General features: G+C 38.9%; 1 protein-coding gene across 1 annotated transcript in view; it reads left to right on the top strand.

Moving 5' to 3' along the window:
* The window catches only part of muc (dihydrolipoamide S-acetyltransferase muc), a 63,013-nt gene that overhangs the window by 7,080 nt on the left and 35,343 nt on the right, over positions 1-20,590 (top strand). The window contains exons 5-7 of the mRNA XM_067137107.2: positions 13,374-13,574; positions 15,610-15,803; positions 15,910-16,072. Of these exons, the coding sequence (XP_066993208.1) occupies positions 13,374-13,574; positions 15,610-15,803; positions 15,910-16,072 (558 nt within the window). The remainder of the gene's footprint in view (positions 1-13,373; positions 13,575-15,609; positions 15,804-15,909; positions 16,073-20,590) is intronic.

Genomic DNA, 20,590 nt, shown 5'->3' with positions numbered 1-20,590 from the left:
TTTCATAACATTGTCATGTAACCAGTTACCTGTGGCCATGGGCCACATTCTTGTGGTCTACCATAATACAGTGAAACCTTGTTAGTACGTTCCTCGTTAACATGATTTCCCGCTTAGCACGTCGTAAATTTGAAGTCCCGACGCCCATCGTATTAAATCTGTATTAAAAAATACCTCACTTAACACGTCACGATTTTTCGCCTTTACTGCTTAGTATGATTATATATTCCCCAGACCTGAAAATATTCTTTGTCATCCCTTGTGTACGGAATGTGATTTCCAACAGAGATAAGAGCCCTCGCCCCGGGTCAGTCGGAGAAATTTGCGTGATAAGGGGAAATGACCTTGAATTCTCGAATACCAAGTATAGTGCGCCTTCAAGGGGCAAGCTGTTAGCTTCTGTAAAGTTTAGTTTTGCGTCATTGATTGAAAGCAAAGACTTTACACTAGAACAAGACAGGACAGTGCGAAGTTTAAGCAAAGTAATAGGAGCGCTGAATTCAGTTTTCACACTTTTTTTCAAAGCTGTCCTGTTGACATACATGGCTTATGGCTGGGAGTCATCCGAAATTATACGCCACGGAAGTTACCGCCACAAAATGTGTAACTCTAGCAACCGCGCAGCCGTTGGTGGATGGTCATGAAAGAGAGACGTATCTATGATCATTTGATTTTCTCAAAGGGAAAAGTGGTTTATTTTTTGTTCTCTGGAAAGGTCTTTTGTTGTCAGTGAGATTGTTAAATAACCCAGTGCGTTTGATTGTGCTTGTAGCCTATTTTGCATTCCAATCAAAAGTTGGAAATTTATTTATTCAAAATCATTCTCTCCAACTTCCGAAACTTTCCTTTGCGCACGCATTTTCTTTTTCCATTCCTATTTTGCTTATACGCATTTTCAATTTTGTCTCGGTTGCCCACAATAGTGTTCAAAGTAGCGAAGGTGCTAGTTTTAACGTTCGCGCGAACTCTACGCACTTAAGATGTAGACTCCTATCTACTTCCTAAAGGATTTTAATATTTTCTTCATTAGTGAGTGGTTTCACGACCATTTTCTTATCCATAGCTAGGCTATGACAAGACAGATACAGTATGTACCACGCTACTGAACTTCTCGCGATTATCCGGTTAGTCCGTAAGTAAGCTGTCGCGGCAAATAATCACTTCACTTCTTTTTACCACTCAACACAATAAATTGAAGGTAATGCCAGTAACTGTTCTTGTGATAAGATGATTTAAATCAGTGTGGTACGACTGAAGTTAAAATAAGTCTATAGTGCAGGAATAGCAGATCTTTGACAGGTCACTTGTGGATGCCGTTTAGTAATAAGGCTTCCATATACTGTAGGCCTATCCCATTAAAAAGTTATGTAAAGATGCAGACAATGGTAAAGCGTTGTACCATTCATTAAAAAAAGATCAGACTGCTAGTTTGACAGTTGGCACATTTTTATTATTCACCGGCGAGTCTGTCTGAACCAATCCAGAGTACTGCTGAAGTTTCGTACTCAAGATGGCAACTGAAGGCACTTAATCACGTATGGCAAATATAACCTCGCAAGAAATTCATGTTCGAACAAAGTGACGAGAAAACAGTGTTTAATAATTACCCACTAGTCAGAACCCGAAGGCTTCAACTAACAATTCATTATACAATTGTTTTAGCAAGAAAGTGATCTGCTATAATATGTAGGTACTGTAGCTACTGCTATGAGCCCAAGGGCAAAAGAATGTCATATCTGTTCTTCCGTGTTTTTCACATCTTTTAATAGTCTCTTGTTGTACTATAACAGGCTCCAGTAGAGAATTATTGATATTTGTTCTCTCGACTTTTTCACCCTTTTTAGTGCTCTCCTTTATTGCCTGAAACACACACACACACACACACACACACACACACACACACACACACACACACACAGTGTAAAATGTACTAATATGTAAAATGATACCATCTCCCTGTTGGATAGTTTTAATAGGATTAATTTAATAGGCACACCCCTGCTTGCAACCCTTGTACTTCACCACAAGTGGGCCTCTCCATGTCCTGGGGATATGCAGGTTTTTCCCATTTTATGATTATTAGGTGCTCTCGCAGAAGTATTTATTGCTCTGGAATGTAGAGATGCATGTGTTTGTTTGTGAGTGACATGATTACTGTAGACATGGGTACGTGAGAATTTGTGTTAAGTTTACTGGTAAGTCTGTATTTCACAACAATGCAATCATTTTTTGCAAGTGTAATATTTTAACCTTAATGCTCAAATCGATGACTATTAACTTATAGTAATAAGTTCATTGTTATTTTGAAATTGAAGAAACGTTTGCCGAACTGTTGCGAATAAATTACACTGACCTGTGAATTCAAACTTTCTGATTGTTGCATGAAGTTTGCATAGTGATCTTTTATATTTTGGGCATGCTGATTCCGGAACTGAAGTCAGTTTTCCCCTATCAGATCAGGTTTTTGTGCAAATTCAAAATGAAAATTTGATAAATATGCAGCACGCGCACATGCAAGATTACTATTATCACATGTAAAGAACGCTTCTTTCGTATTATTTTCACCCATCTGAACACTCCTATCTTACACTGGTATACTTATGAACATACTATAAAGATATGTAGTGTATTTTCTTAACAGATCTGTAGAAAAACACAGCCAAATGGACCAAAATTTACCACGCATTAAGCCTCATAACATACTGAGCATGGTAAGTCCATGGTCTGAATTTTTATAATGTCCTACCTTAGTATAAGAAACGTCTTCGCCTTGCTTTTTAAGTGTGAGGAGTAGTTGGACCTTCTCTCTTTAGTAACCAGTAGTAATCTGCCAGCGTGTTTTTGTTCCATTTCCCTTGATATCTGCGTTCCATTTCCTGTAGATCCTGATAGAATCTTTCTCCTTGCTCTTCACTCAGCATTCCTAGGTTCACAGGGAAATAGTCCAGATGTGAATGTAACGTGCACTTTCAAGCTCATTTTGCAGCTTAAATCTTGGAAAGAAACAACTAGTCTATCCCCCATTTGTTTGTAGTCTGAATCCTTTGTGTTTCCAAGAAAGTTTTTGACCATATTCTGGAATGCTGTCCATGCCGATCGCTCTATAGCACACATAACACCTTCAAAATTAGCACCAGAAAGAAGTTTTTTGATATCTGGACCTGTGAAAATACCCTCCTTGATTTTGGAATTACTGATGCCTGGGAATCGATGACACAGGTACTGAAAGCATTCAACTTCATTGTTTAGGCCTTAACGAATTGGTTCATAAGCCCTAGTTTGTTATGAAGTGGAGATAACAGTATTTTGCTCTTGGAAACAAGAGTTTCTTGTTTTATGTTTTTCGACCCCATAATCCATTGTCTATGTGGCCGTTCTTTTTGAGTCCAGTGATGTAACCTTGCTCGACTGTCCCACTCACTCAGAAAGCAGGGGTGCTTTGTGTAACCTCCTTGTAAACCTAACAGAATACCTATCACTTTGAAATCACCACACACTTGCCACTTGTGTTCCTGGTACTTCAGTTTACACAACAGCATTTTGAGATTTCCATACGTTTCTCGCATAATAACTGAATGAGCAATGGGAATGGATGTAAGTTTGTTTTCATTGTGAAGAAGGATGCACTTCAAACTAGTGATGGGACATTCAATTCATTTTACTGAATCGATTCATTTGATTCCGTTCACATTACTGAATCAATACAGTGATCCGATTCACGGCTCATTGGTCACCGCTCCTACTGCATCTGTGTAGTATGTGCTGGTAAGACAGTAGCAACAGCATTCAGTGCTCGCAACTGCCATCTGGTCTTCAAACTATGAACTCCTTTCTTAGACAAAATGCTAGTTACTCTAATACATCGAAGGTTTCCGGCGACGCAGGGTGGGAAAGGTTAGGATTAGGAAAGTAGCAGCCATGGCCTGAATTAAGGTACAGTCCCAGCATTTCTTGGTGTGAAAATGGGGAAACTACAGAGAACCATCTTAACGGCTGCCGACGGTGGGATTCGAACCCACCATCCCCCGAATGCAAGCGCACAGCCACGCGATATTAACCGCACGACAACTCGCTCAGTCATTTTTGAAAATATGTATTTTTCTATCAGCTGAGGATTTTTTTAAATCGTCATATTTTGTATAGGCTACCCGAGATGTACAGTAGCCCACTGGTTTTCTGATTCAACATGCTGTTATTGCGCCTGTCCACATATGATTGAAGTCTTGTGCAATGATGTGACATATGAACTGAGAAAATACTGAGCCGTTCTTCCCAATATAAAACAGGTACTTTTGAGTGGTCATGAGCATGACTCAGTCATATGGCAGGCTAGAGTCGAGTTTAATTGTCAAATGTCAACTAAGTTATAATACTAAGATTCATTAAACTAATAAATAGTATAACCTAATAGCCTACCTACTTACTAGCTACTTCAGAATTATGTTGTGACTACCTTTTTAACACTGCAAATAAATCCATCTATTATTTAAACCTCCCTGTAAGAAGAGGACAGTGAATGCAAATGGGTATTATTTTCAAATGAGCTGAGCTCGAGAGTCCATTATAGCATACGATTCTTTCAGTGTAGCATGTCTCGCTGCAGTGAGCCGATAAGGAGCCGTGTGTATCACGTGTCTCACTGAGCCGCGCTCGTTCACGATTCTTTCGATGTGCCATGATTCACTGTCTCGCTGCAGCGGAAGCTCGGTTCTCCGCGTGTCCATTGAGCCGATAAGGAGCCGTGTGTATCGTGTGTCACTGAGTCGTGGCTCGTTCACGATTCTATCGATGTGCCATGATTCACTGTCTCGCTGCAGCGGAAGCTCTGCTCCCCGTCAACGTCCAGTGAATGCGCCACTCAGCACTGTCCGCTGGGAGTAAGCTGAATCGTGTGCCGTGAGCTCGCTGTTCCTGTGAATCGATTCACTCGGACACTTGAATGAATCGATACACTGCTTCGAATCATGCATTCAGTAGCCAACACTACTTCAAACTACTCTTGGAGGCATCGATGAAAAGTCTCCAGTCAATAGGGTCATACAGTACTGTGGTGCTCCTAGTTTTAAGATAATCTCCGGATTGTTGTTGCATGAAACCAACGCTCCCTCTTCAGAAAAGAAGGGTGTAAATTCTTGTTCGCGATGTCTGTAACAGTAGTAAGTCATCCCTCGTGCCAACGTGTTCCTTTCACAAAGTCTAGACCTGAGTAATCGGCAGATTCGTTTGTAAGGCCAAGATCTTAAACAAAGTCATTTAATGCACTTTGCTTGAACAGTCTCGGTTCTTTTTCAACACATTCAGGGGAGAAATCCCAGTCAGAGTTAGTGCCCGCCATTTGTGCGTCAGATTCAGAAGGGGGACAATCCTGTAAATGTTCTTGATGCTGTGGTACTGGTGTATCAGGGCCATGAGGAACGGGTAAAATTGCAAATCGAATATTGCTTGGATACTCAATGTTACCTTTGCTGCTGTTAAATCCCTTCACATTCATAGAATCGAAGTAGCAGTAAATACTGTTGTCTGGGGGTTCTCGCCACACCATTGGAATACCGTGTGGCAACGCAGTTCGCTTACTGTTCACCCATTGCCGTAACTGCTCAATACAGGTTCTACAAGCCTTATGTGGTGCCCACGGCTTTTCTTGGTCTCCAAGTTTCAAGGCATAGTAGGCCTTTCTCACAAACTCTGTTATATTGCGCAGCTGTCTCATCGGCACGAAACTTCCACATACATAGCAGAATGTATCTGGATTGGTCTTGCAGCCATGTCGTGTCATGTTGATAGATGTAAGTTCAATAAAAATATTAACACAGTACATCACTCACATATAGAACGCTTATGAAGACAAAAATCTCTTTTCACTAGCAAACGAAACACAACTCAGTCTGTCGTTGACAAAGCACAACAAGAGAATGACGCCACTCAGTCAAAACCGCGCATTGCCGGCTGTACACTCTGAGCATGACAATACAGGACTACGAGATGGCTGGAGGACATCAAATTAATAAAAGTTTAACCTTAGGTTGCACATCAACACAAATTAAAAGAAAGGCTAATAATAAAGGCACACTTAAAATGTTAGACGCAATTAAAGATATTAAAACACATGCACGTTTTCACAAGAAAACAACAAACAGAAACGGTCAGGTTAAGCAACATGACAGCTAAGGAAGGATTAGTGGAAAGTGACGGGACCATATCCAGGCGGTGAAAGGTATTGGCAGTGCTGAAGAAGCGAAATCAATGGTGATTCAAAGTTAATATACAGTTTACTTAAAAATTTAGATGAAAATGAATGCCCAAATTATCAAACAAAATTACACTTTTAAAACCGGAAATAATTCAAACAATAATTACAAGGATTACCCAGAAGGTTCAAATTCAGTAATTCTACTTTATATAACTTTAGGTAGGAACATCTCACACAATGTTCAAGTTTCATGGCGTAACATTTAAATTACATAATACTGTCAGAAAGAGCCTCCATGGCTCAGACGGCAGCACGTCGGCCTCTCACCGCTGGATACCGTGGTTCAAATCCCGGTCACTCCATGTGAGATTTGTGCTGGACAAAGCGGAGGCGGGACAGGTTTTTCTCCGGGTACTCCGGTTTCCCCTGTCATCATTCATTCCAGCAACACACTCCATTCTCATTTCATAGCATCTATCAGTCATTAATATATCACTTTGGGAGTGGCGACCCCATCGTACTAACAGCCTATATATGCTTCATTCATTACATCCCTGACCCGGTCAATGACTGGAAAACAGGTTGTAGATTTTCATTTTCATTTTCAAGAATAAAATTTAAGTAACATTATACCGTTGGAAGGATGTACACGGAAGAAAGGAAAATACAACATTTGAAATGATTATCCTAGCACAGAGCTCATTTAGGAGGCAGCCCGCTCAAAAACACTTCTGAGAAAGGGTGCCCGTCCTAAATGTGAATACTCTAAGATGACGCAGATCTATGAGACAGCCCAAAGGGGAAAATTACAATTTACAATTACATCGAGAGGCGTTGAACACAATTTACGAAGAAAAAAAAAAATAGAAAAAAAAGAAAGAAATGGGAACTCTCTTAACAAATATGATGTGACTTGCCAGAAAGGCTAAGTCATTTTAAGAAAAACTTGGCGACTGAAGGAAAAACAGGTAAGCTCCGGCAAGAGGAAAATAAACGGAAAACTACATTTGAAGATAACTAGCCAAAAAATAAAATTGCAAAGTGCTTACCGTATCGGAGGGGGCCAAGAGGCCCCATCACCTGAAAAAGGCAACCTCTCCCTTCGGCGGTCAAAATTACAAAGCGGCTTGGCAGAGCTTGGCTCTAGCGAAGAGCTCCTCTCTGGAAATTGAGAAATCGTTATACGACCAATGAGCGTCCCTTATTTTCCTTCATCCGCCAATCACAAATACTTCTATCGTGACCAGTCAGGGTCCAGCAATAAATGCTGACCACATACCTTGAGTAACATCGCGAACCTTCCAAACTGACGCAAAATGATGTAACCGGAAACTCCTGGAAGCATCCTACCCAATCTGGCGCGTGTGCCACAGTATGTCTCACAAACATTTCATCTTACCTTTGAACGTTTTTTAAGATTAATTTTTCCCAATTGTTAAATAATTTAGAAACGGTTTAACCAAACAATTCCAAATATTCCCACACACAGGAGACACAAAAACAAATAAATAAATGAACACAAGAACATATAAAATTCCCCACAGTGTTCCAAGTCCAAATAATCACTACAAAAATATGGAAATCTAAATTAAAGCAACAATCTTCCTAACAACGTAAGAAGTGCATTAGTGCATGTGATGAAATAAACGTAATACAGGATTTTTGAGAAAATGTAATGTGATGGGGAAAAATTAACATCGGATCCTGAGTCAGAGTGCAGAAGTCATCGTAAAAAGCAATATAGGATGGCGGCAATGAAACTATCGCAGGACAGTGTTATTAATTTTGATTTGCACTATTTTAATTATTTTTACGTATATGCACAAGAATTACATGCACCTTAAACATGTATCAAATACAATGTAGCTGTAAATTAAATTTTTGAGTAATGCAAATACTGGTATTAAAAAAATTCACGTTATGGTCACACCTTACTATTATTTTTTAAAAATTTTGGTATCAATCAATACTGATCTGCATTTAGGTCAGTCGCGCAAATGGCAGATTCCCTATCTGTTGTTTTCTTAGCCTGTTCTTAAATGATTTCAAAGAAATTGGAAATTTATTGAATGTCTCTTGGTAAGTTATTCCAATCCCTAACTCCCCTTCCTATAAACGAATATTTGCCCCAATTTGTCCTCTTGAATTCCAACTTCATCCTCATATTGTGATCTTTCCTACTTTTAACTTCATAACTGGGCATGACGTATACATTCGTATGCTGAACGTTACAGGGTAATGGGCATGACGAATATATACGTACTTGTCTTTTACCGTGAATATCTCCTGGTATGACGAGCTACTTTGCCGCATCGTGTATTGTCGTCTTATTTGATGTTTTTCCCGCACTATGGCAGCAAATACCACGTCACGCTTCTTGAAGCTTATTTGTTTTTATTTTACAACTGTGTGGTGCTACTTGTCCACAGTAGGCCAAATATGGCAGCATCTAGTTCAAAGCATAAGTTCAAAACGCTCGAAGAAGACAACATTATTCAACACTTAGAGAATGATTGTGACGATTTTTCTTCTCAGAAATCCGAAGATGAGTGGTTTGATACAGATGAAGGCGAGTCTGATGGTGAAAGTGGTTCAAAGAATGAGAATGAAGAACAAGATGAACAACATAATGAATTGGATAAAGGCAAACTGCTAGACATGTTTCAACCTCTCTCACTGCGTGGTGTTTCACGTCAGAAATGAGTATTTTTTTGTGCTAGTGGTGTAAATGTGTACTTCGACGATGAATCCAATGTGTTGGAATATTGTGAACAGTTCATAGGTGATATGTTCCAATGTGTATACTAAACAGTTTTTAGAAGCCCATCCGAGCTTGAAACCACGGTCACAAGTGAGAGATTGGGTGGATACAAATCCAACTGAGATAAAAACTGTAATTGGACTTCTAATGCTGCAGGGGATAGTTCATAAGCCAGAAAACAGTACGTACTTCTCAAAATGGGAAAGTATCGCAACCCCTTGTTTTTCGAAAATTATCTCTGAGATAAGATTTCATCTTCTCCTGAAGTTCCTTCATTTCTCTGACAATTCCAAATTTGATCCTAACCTGCACAACAAAAAGCTCTATAAAATTCAGCTAGTACTTGATCACCTACAATCAAGATTTTCTTCAGTATGCACTCCTGAGCAAAACAAATGTGTCGATGAGTCCCTCCTTCTATGGAAAGGATGATTGGGCTGTGTGCAATTTATTCCATCTTAAAGAAGCAGATTTGGCAAGAAAATCTATAAACTTTGTGAAAGTGGGTCTGGTTATCTGTGGAATTTTGTAGTTTATACTGGCAAGGACACAGTGTATGTTCAAAGATATTCTGATGAGAATATTTTGTCCAGAATTGTACTAGAACTTACTAACAGCCTTCTAGATAAATGGTATTGCCTCTATCTTGACAACTGGTATACTAGTCGAAGACTAGTTGACACATTGTGTAGCAGAAATACTGATGTGGGGACTATGAGAATCAACAGAAATGAATTCCCAGACACAGTGAAGAGGGCCAGACTGCAAAAGGGGGAAACAATTGCAGCCTTTCGTAAAAAGCAAATGATCATGAAATGGAAAGACAAACGAGGTGTTATCCTGGTCAGCACAATCCATGTTGACAGCATGAGCAATGTTCAGACAAGGAAAGGAGTAATCCATAAACCATCCCTTGTTCTAGATTACAACAAGTATATGGGAGGAGTGGATAAAAATAAAGGCCAAGTTCCCAGCCACAAACTTGCCAAAGAACGTCTGAAGAAATATTACCAGAAGATGTTCCGTTACCTGATGGATCTGGCGTGTTTGAATGCATTTATAATTTATCAGAAAAAAGGAAGACACCTACGTAGGCTGGACTTTCAACTGACCTTAGCAGAGGACTTACCTTCAACCAGAGGAGTGGTAGAACAGCAGTCAAAAGATGTGCTACAAAATCACCAACACCTTCTCAACTACTGGGGCGCTGCTTGCCTGATTTTGTTCGGGTACATCTAAAATAGACCCACTAGAAGATGTGTAGTGTGTCAGAAGAATGGAAAGAGGAAAGAGTCCATGATCTGGTGGCCTGATTGTGAGAAGGCATTTTGTGCTGCATCATGCTTCAGGCAGTTTCAGACAGACAAATCACTGCAGTTCTGGTGAGGTAAATGACGTAACTGACCGTGAAGTTTATGTAAAATCTTTCACAATGTCACTAGCATGATGTGTAATTCATAAATATTCCTTTCTTTTATTTGTTTTAATTTTATGTGCTAACATATGAACAAAACACTCAAATTTCAACCAGGTAAATGACCTTGCAGTTAATGAAAAATGGTTCAGAATGTCACATGCATGATATGATATTTATACACCTTGCTTTTATTTGTCTCAACTTTCAGCTGTAAAATATGGGCCAAACTATCAAATTCCAACCAGGTAAATGACCTTGCAGTTAATGTAAAAATGGTTAAAAAGTCTCTGTCATTAAAATTACTTAAAACTCCTATCTTTTTTACTTTTTGTTTCACAGATGAATGATATTAATGATACTACTAACTTTTCTGCCTATTCTGCTGTGTAACAACAATCTGATGACAAAATACACAGGGCAGGTTACACCAAGCACATCATTAATACCCAGTCAAGAAGTTAAAGACACCGCAAAAACTTATTCGTCTACTAATGTCATTCCATGCCATCTCTCCACTGATAGCTCGGAAATATCCAATAACGGACCATTTATATTGGTACATACCACTTAGTCGAGCAGCTCGTCTTCTTTCTCCCAAGTCTTCTCAGCCCAAACTTTGCAACATTTTTGTAACGCTACTCTATTATTGAATGTTTAACAATTAATTTATTGAAAACCACCTATTCCATACTATTAAAGTCTTTAAGACTATAATACAATCATTATATTAAAGTTTAAGCATATGGTACATGTTTCGCCTGTCGTTGCAAGCATCATCAGCCATAAATTCTAAACTCCAAGTCAGAGCTCTGAGTGGATGCTACACTACAACTATTCTCATGAATTAATTTTTATATATAAAACAATTTTCAGTGATGTACAAGAACATCACTGTCATATTTGGAGTGTACCGGCCAATCATGTCCTACAGTTCTAATGGGACGTCCAATTCATGTTCACATCCAGTGGAGATAAACAAAGATATCAGTTCTCATAATGCCGATAATGAGACGGCATTTTAAGTCAAGTGAAACAAAACATCTACAGGTTCTTTCAGCTATATAAGAGGTTAACTATACTAAAACTATTCTCAAAACTATTTTTTACAACAATTTACACTATGTACAAGAACATATAGTACATTTGGAAATGAATTGCCGATCTTGTCGGAGAGTTCTAATGGGAATCTACTCATGTCCACATTCAATGGACATAACACAAAAATATCAACTCATAATACCGATAAGGGGATGGTAATTAAAGTCTATGTAATCTTAATAATCTTAAAGATTATTAATAAAGGTAGTTGAATGACTGAATTCAAATTATTACTTTTAATTAAAATAATTCTTTGGTTACCGGGCGCAAGACCAGAGCTGAATTGTGTAGGACAAAACTTATATTTAAAAGGAGAGACACAAGATAATCTCAGGGGTAAGGTGATAGGACACTAACCATTAAGTACTATCTTGAGGAGCAAGGGTAATTAATGTAATCTGAATTAATTAAAAGCAAAGAAAACAATTTATTTAGGTGAAAATGAAATGCTGGTAATGTACCAAGAACTGAAAGATTACTGATCGAAAAGTGACTCATTAACTTCAAGTTGACTCCGTGAATGTTTGCTGCAGTTTAATCAAACGTTCACCGATTGTTGACTCGTTCATTTGGACATCCTTCTGCTATGGACTGGTTCCGTGGTTGTTGCCTTCCTTCATGTGGGCTGCTTATCTCGTCATCTTAGTATTGGCCTGCTTGTTGCGTGCATAGTAAAATGAAGTAACTTGCCATGAGTTTATGTACAATGTACAGGAAATAAAAGTATAACAGCCCTGCCGTTGTCCTGCAATAAGTCATTGCTACCGCAATTCAGAAGCAAGTCTCTCCACTGATCTCACATCATGTGGCTCTACGTAAGTTATAATACCAAGTGAGACTCTCAAAAGATGAGACCGAGAAGCCTAAGTGTCTCGCATTTATCAACTTACTGGACTCCGCAGTTGATATATCCTATGTTCCAATCATATTGAAGTTTTCTCTCCCTCTACTACATCAATCAATCCCTCCATCAAATCCATACTAGTAGCTTTTTTTTAATAGGTCGAGCATTCCCACTTCGTACATAACGTCCCACGCTAACAGGCTCAAAGGGAAAGACTTAAAGATTGCCCTTGGCTGGCTACTGTCTTGAAATTCCAGGAACAAGCTAGCCTAAGTTTGGGGTGCGTAAATACCACTTGCTGTTGCTGTGAGCGTTCGAGTTAATCGTTAAGTTAATTTTAGCATGTATGTTGCAATATACTACTTGTATTAAACCTTACTTTTCAGCTTTCGCTAACATTTACTGTACAATATAATGGATTGAAATGACAATATGGAATGATCAAATAACTTTATAGAAATATATATATATTTGTAGATACATACACTTATAACATTAAATTATATCAAACACCAATTTAAATTGTACACAGTATAAAATCGTTCAGAGGTCTGTAATGACCTGGGTGTTGTACAGTTATGGCACTTCAGAAGAAAAAGGAGAAAGACAACAAGTTTCAAAGACTAAAAAACCAGTTTAGAAAAAATCTGTGATAGCTGCCTTTGTCATTATTACTCTAACAAATGCTAGATAGATCATAGAGGCATATTGAATTGACCATCATGAACCCCGTAGAGATTTTCTAGATGTGTAATCCTAGTAACTCTGTTGAAATCTTTTGGCTCTGTTGTATAGGGTATAGTTACCTGTGATTCGCCTGATATTTTTCATTTACAAGGATCGTTTGATAAACTTAATCTTGCTGTTCATTATATATCATGATCAACAAGATTTTATGTATTTAATATATGACAGTGGTAATTAAGGATTTCATATTTTACTATAGTCATTTCTGATGATTACTGACTGTAAATTTACATATCATAAGCTTTCTAAGCATTTTTTGTAACTGGACTCATATTCCTAGTGTCTTTGACTTCATTTCTGTTATATATTGTTGTAGGATATAGGTAAAGGTTCTGGTGTGTATGGGTCCATCACAGCCCGAGATTTAGAAGGTGTTGCTCCATCTGCTGCTCCATCTGCTGCCGGCCCAGCTGTTGTAGCAGGTAAAGCAGCACCTGCGCCTGGAGCTGCTTACACAGATCAAGCTGTTTCCAACATCCGAGCTGTTATTGCAAAGCGTCTACTGCAGTCCAAACAGGTAAATATATCAGTCATATGCTGTTTAATGTAAATATATGTGATGATGAATTTTTTGTGGCTTTTGGTAGCGTGGTACAGCCCTTGTAAGGCAGACCCTCCAATGAGGGTGAATGGCATCTGTCGTGCATGGTAAACTATGTCCTAGTTTGGTGGAGGATAGTCTTGTGTATGTTGTACGAGATGAAGGGATGTTGGCAGCACAAAAGTGAAGGGAATTAACTTATTTAAAATTAAAATCCCCAACCCAGCCAGGGATTGAATCCTAGGCCCTCTGAAATAAAGGCCACTACGCTGACCATTGAGCTATGGAGTCAGACTATATCTGATATGATGAAGCAAGTTGGCCATGTAGTTAGGGTAACAGGGCTTTAGAGTACATAATAAAAATATATAGTATGCTTAAATAATAATCTGCTTAGTAATGCATTACATTTTTCTAACTCAAGAGTCATTCACTCCTCCAGTCGTACAAATCAGTCAGCTGCATTCAGTAGACAGTCTCGGCGTGCTGTAAGTAATGAGGTGGTATTTTTGACACTGACAGGCAGGGAATTCCAAAATCTGGACCCCGTCACTCCAAAATAAGGGTTATACGTAGAGGATCGATGAATAGGTATAGAAAGGAAGGAACCAGAGCGGGTATTACTGCTGTGAAAGGAGGACAAATACTTAGCAGGAATGAAATGTATAGTGGTCTGCCTTCAGTGAGCAGTCGGTATATCTGTATCCTTATGTGATAATGTTCATCGTTTATCAGGTTTCAGCCATGAAATGGTGTGATAGTATGGGATGACGTGAATCATAACTCAGATAGTAAATAAATATAAGGCAACAATTAAGCGCTCGCTGAAGTTTCAAAATTTGCTCTACAAAAATAACATTGCAGTAGTTGACGAAGTGAAGCACTAGTGATTGTATGAATTTGAATCTCACATTACATGGCAATGTATAGCTGGGCTTTTTTAAGAGATTAATTATGAAAAATATTTTTTTACAAACACTTTTAATATATTCAAACCAATTATTTTCATTCACTGTCAATCCAAGATTTCTCACAGTATGGCTAAATGAAATAACTCCGCCATTCAGAATAACTGCCTCATAGTCCTGTCAATTGTTTTTGAGCCAATAATGATTAATGATTGCTTGAGTCTTGGAAGGGTTAAGGAGGAGGGAATTTTTCAAGGGGTAAACATTGTCACTGAAGGTCAGTGTTGCCCCCCCCCCGTAAGAGGCGACTGGAAGGGGCCGCAGGGGCTCTGAACTTGGGAGCATGGGTTGGCGACAACGGGGCCTTCAGCTGAGTCTTGGCATTACTTCCACTTACTTGTGTCTGTTTCCTCATGTTGATCTATCCTGTCCAACCTCTCTTGGTGAACTCTTGTTCTTTTCATACCCCGAGAGTATTAGATCACTCGGGGGCCTAGGGAGTCTTTCATTTTCACGCCCTTCGTGGCCCTTGTCTTTCTTTGGCCGATAGCTTCATTTTTTGAAGTGTTGGATTCCTTCTATTTTTCTTCTCTGATTAGTATTATATAGAGGGTAGTTGCCTAAATCGCGGCCACTGACTTAGGCGGGTAAGGAAAACTGTGGTATTGTCAGATATGGGAACGGCTAAGCAACAGGTGGTCGAGAGTCGCTTACCTCTGAGCACGAATTGGCAACGCTGACTGAGCAGTGCTGTCAGGTAGAAGCTGGTCCGCGCCAGATCCACGTATTCTTTAAAGTAGTTCTCTTTTCTATATTACGCAGTCCAGTATATACTGTAATATTCAAGTATTTAAAGTTATATTTAAACCATAAACGAATAAAAATGTTTTAATAAAACTGATACAAATTATTGTGTAATCTGAAAGTACTTACCGTGTCCTGTGCTGGCATTCGCGACCCTAACAACCCCAGTTAGCAACATTTATATGGCCAACTTCCGTGCCATTTTTCAGGGCTTATCTTGCTTACAAGAGAGCTTGAACGTGTTGTGTGGTTCAGGGAACTTTGATTTTTGAAATTGCATTAATCTTATCGTTTTTCAGACAATACCCCATTACTACCTGCAACAGGATGTGCGAGTGGACAAGTTAATGAAGCTACGGAGTGATCTGAACAAACTTCTCGAGAAAGATAAGGTCAAATTATCTGTGAACGATTTCATTATAAAAGCAGCATCACTGGCATGCAAAAAGGTTCCCGAAGCCAATTCTGCATGGATGGACACAGTCATAAGAGAGTAAGTACTTCACAAAATTCAATTGAAATCTAAATAATAAAGAAATTCAGTAGATATTTGTGCTCAACTCAGTAGACATTCTTTTCATTTGTCCTTGTGTTTCTAGATATCACTCTGTGGACATGAGTATAGCAGTCGCAACAGATAAGGGGCTCATTACACCAATTGTATTTGAGGCAGATAAGAAGGGTCTTGTAACCATAAGTCAGACTGTGAAATCCCTTGCAGCCAAGGCAAGGGAAGGAAAGTTACAACCACATGAGTTTCAGGTAAGTTAGATGTATAAAAAGATATGAGACACTAGGTGCTAAATAATGGTAAGCCACATTAAGTAAATTTTACAGGAGAGACATCTGAAGGTTCGAAAAAGTCCATAAATCAAGTATTTTGTCTTTGTGAACAGAGATGTGCTGTCATGTCTTGGTTTCTTCAATCTGTACTCCACCAATGGCTTGCCATCCTCTTGCAGATATGAAAAACATACAAATCTGAATATTGCTCGTGTGTGGCTCACCAATATCTAGCCCTAGTCACCTCATATAAATTGTCCGATGCAGTAGAACTTCGATTATACGTTCCCGGAAACTATGTTTTATTCGTTCAAATTATGTGGTCCAGCGAGCATCCTAATTAAATCACGTTGTAAAAATCCCACATTATCCATTCCTCGAAGAAACAATTTCCCGGATCAACCTTCCATAAATTTCAGTCCCATCACCGCTAAATCCTCGATCGCGTGGTTTTTTTGTTTGTTTTTTTTGTTTTGTTTTCAAGAAACTCTTATCTCACGAAAGGACAGCTACGGCATATGTATGAATCTTGGTGTTAATGTCCCGTCATTGCGGTAATTTGAGGAAGTACTGTACTATACTGGAAAAGCGATCAGCGGTGAACTTGTATAAGGGACTATCTTAGCATCGCATTCGGATGGTATTGTTTAGAGAATCCTCAGAAATCATAAAGCAGAGAGTGTTCACAACAATTGGAAGGAGACAGAGCACATTTCGACAGCTCTACTTGAAGACGGAACAAGTTTCGTTAAATGTTCGTACTTGCAAAACGTCTACATTATTATATGGGGTTACATGTTTACTTTGATAAATTTTTTTCGAGTGTATCGCCGAACAGGTTTTCAGCACTTCCCTCAGGGCACTGTATAGTCACTGGGCTTTCAGGCAGAAATCGAAACTGCACCTTCTTAAGTAACACAAATTTAGTATTTTAATATTATCGTATACGATTGTTATCTACGGCCAGTATCCAGTATTACATGTAACTAATCTCATGATTAGACCCGTTTTGTACTATGCTATGATATACTAACAATTTGTTGGTTGTTTTGATCCACCTTTTCAATACGAAGGTGGACCAACAAATTGTTAGTATATCATAGCATAGTTCAATACGGGTCTAATCATGAGATTAGTTACATGTAATGTGATAGCCGACGAGGCAAAAACTAAGACAAACAGGTATATTAACCTCAAGGTTAAAGTCAGTAAGATTGCTAAAATAATTCGTATTGAAAAGGTATCCAGTAATCGGGAGATAGTGGGTTCGAGCCCCACTTTCGGCAGCCCTGAAAATGGTTTTCCGTGGTTTCCCACTTTCGCACCAGACAAATACCAGGGCTCTACCTTAATAAAGGCCACGGCCGCTTCCTTCCAATTCCTAGGCCTTTCCTATCCCATCGTTGCCACAAGACATATCTGTGTTGGTGCAACATAAAGCAAATAGCAAAAAGAAATTATCTTATCGAGACCAGAACAGATGTTGTACCTTACATACATAAAGCCTATTACTGTTTTGGTCCTAATATAAGACTGGGAATTTCACGTTTTTGAGTTAAAATGTTATAAAAACCGCAGTTGTTTTATTTGCGCACGTTACATTTTAAAACTTTGTACCATTTTGCACTCGGACAGACTTGTGCAGGAAGCACGCTTTCCAGCTGAGTTCAAGGTCACGAATAACCATAATTTCAGAAGTGTTAATGATATTTTTTCTCTTTCCAATTTGATTGTGATTAGTGACGGGCAGAATTGAATATAATGCATTCGAGAACTTGAGGATCGATACTTACATTCAAAACCATATTCTCGAGTTCAACACAACCTTGAATATAGGCCTAATTTACGCGGTACAAGATTTCTATAAACTGACTACGAACAGTATACCGGTGACCAAATTACAATGGAAGATTTAAAAAAAAGGGATTTTGCCATCGTGTTAGGCGCTTTTGTATCTAATGTGCTTATTTTATTAGATTAGAGAATTAAAACTACTTGTTGTCGATTGTTGTTTGGCTTGGCATTACGGGTATTAGATTTTTTGAAGAGTTTGGCTGATCAGAGTTGCTGAATTTAAAATTTTTCAGAGTAAACTGACGAAGTGTCCCCGGTAAAACTGAATGTAAAGTTTCGAGATTTTTAAGTCGTGTACTAGTGATTCATGTTTGATGCCGGTTCCGCGGTCTAACTTGCCTGCCTCTAACCCAGAGGGCCAGGGTTCGATTCCTGGCCAGATCAGGCATTTTTACCTGGTTATGAGGGCTGGTTCCAGGTTCACTCATTCTACAATTACCTTTAATTGAAGAACTATTAAATTGTGAAATGGCGATCCCAGTCTAGGGAGCCAGGAATAACCATTGGTAGAATTCGTCACTCTGACCATGCGTCACCTCGTAATCTGTAGGCCTTCGGACCGAGCAGCGGTTACTTGGTAGGCGGAAGGCCCATTGGTGCTGTAGTTTGGTTTAGGGGTGTTTGTAAGATTATTAGTATACATATTTCACTCTTTTGATGTTTAGCCAAATTGTTGATAGTTCATTCGTTCCCGGATTTTCCGTTTTCCCGAGTTGTACGTTTTTTATTCATGGTCCCTCCAAAAATGGAGAATTGAGGTTCCACTGTATTTATTCCTGAAAGGTTTAGTGTATTTTTCTGATTCATCATAATTTTCTAGCTCCAATTTCCCGGGAGTGGTGTACAAGGGCTCGCCTTTCTTTCCTGTCAAAGTATAGTTTCTGTTCCTTTATGTCCTTCTACATGACATTTCCTCTTGCTGACCTCCAATTTCACTGTGTCTATCCACAGATTCCTTGGCCTCCCTACTGGCCTCTCCCCTTTCTGTCAAAGTAATTCCATTTTTATTTTTTTTCTATCCATCTTCATAACATGTCCAGACCATTGTAGCCTCTGTCTTCCTGAAAGCTTGGTAACAGGTACTATGATGCCAGCCTTCTTTGTGTTTGCTTCACTTATAATCTTGTCTTTCCTGGTCTTTTGGTTCAGATGAATTTAATTGCTGTTGTACGAGTTTCATTTTTAGCCTTGTTATGTAGGGTACATGTTTTGAATCCATAGGTGAGAACTGGTATGAAATAGGTATGAAACATGGTCACTTTTGCTTTCTGGGGTATTTTGTCATCGCAGAGTAGAATTCTCACTTGAAAATAGAATTGAGAAGCTTTGGGAGTCCTATTAAGTATTTCTTGGTTTATTGTGTTATCTTTTGAAATGATACTTCCAAGGTATTTGAAGCTAGAAACAGATTGTAACAGAGTTTCGTCCAGATAAATGATTGAATATTTGCCTTTCCTCTTGATAGCCATTCTACAGTTCTTGTTTTACTGATGTTTAGTCCATATTCTTTAAACTTGCCATTCCAAAGATTTAGTTTCTCCTGTACTTCTGCTTAATTTTTTCCCCAGATCAGATCATCTGCACATATTACAGTGTTAGGTTCTATGCAATGTTCTTTGATGGATTTTATGATCCGATCCATGACAGTGATGAACAGGAGTGGTGACAAAGCACTTCCCTGCTGGATTCCTCCTTTGGTTTCAAACCAATCGGATCTTCCATCGCCGGCTTGGACACAGCTAAAGCATTTTTTATAGAGCATCTTTACTCTATCAGTCAGAAAGTTTGGCACTCCTATACTTTAGGCATTCCCAGATTATCTCCCTAGGCACATTGTCGTAGGCCTTCTTGATGTCCATAAAAACCATCACTGAAGTAATTACTGCTACCTCATACTACAGGGGTAACACAAAACAAGGCACAAACACAGTTAAAAGGGGTAGGTAAGAGTACAATACACAATATAAGAAAACACTACACACTCGGAAAAACAGTAGCTAGCATGACGCGGATCTCCAACAAAACAAGTACGTAACTATCAGTAGGGCCAACTAGTGAACGACAAAACGGGAAGATGGAAGGGCTGGGAACCTACCAAAGGCATGGACATGGCTTAGATAGTGGATTCCGAAATAAATCCCCGTGATCCTTAGATTTGAAAAATATTATTTACAAAATAATCTTACAAATACATTCCAAGTTACGAGCTATAAGTTCAGTGGTATCCATAGCTTATTTCGTAGCAGTGTAAATTCAAATTTCAAAACAACTATACATCTAGTTACCAATGCAGTAGTACAATGCAATTTACAGGTTATCCAAAGTCTAGCGTACCTCAAGTGATACAGAACTAACAGAGGCAAACCCCAAGGGAAATAATATTAAACTACAATATACATATTTTAGTGAAACAAGAAATGGGAATGCCTCGGAAACGAACAGGTAAGTCCAGCTGAAAAACTAAGGCGTCATAAGTAACTAATTTGGTGAATCTAGGCGAGGTTAGGGCAGACTCCTGTATGAAAAGCACATCGGAACATTACCGAAATTTTAGCAGGAAAGGAATTCAAGAGTGCTTACCCGAGGAGAGTGCCATCCCGGAAGCCGGGGGACGTCAATCAGATAGGCTGCTCGCAGACAGAT

Source organism: Anabrus simplex, chromosome 1 (genome assembly GCF_040414725.1).
Source record: "Anabrus simplex isolate iqAnaSimp1 chromosome 1, ASM4041472v1, whole genome shotgun sequence".
Lineage (NCBI taxonomy): Eukaryota > Metazoa > Arthropoda > Insecta > Orthoptera > Tettigoniidae > Anabrus > Anabrus simplex.
The sequence above is the reverse complement of the archived record's forward strand: the minus strand, read 5'-3'. Positions and strand labels throughout refer to the sequence as shown.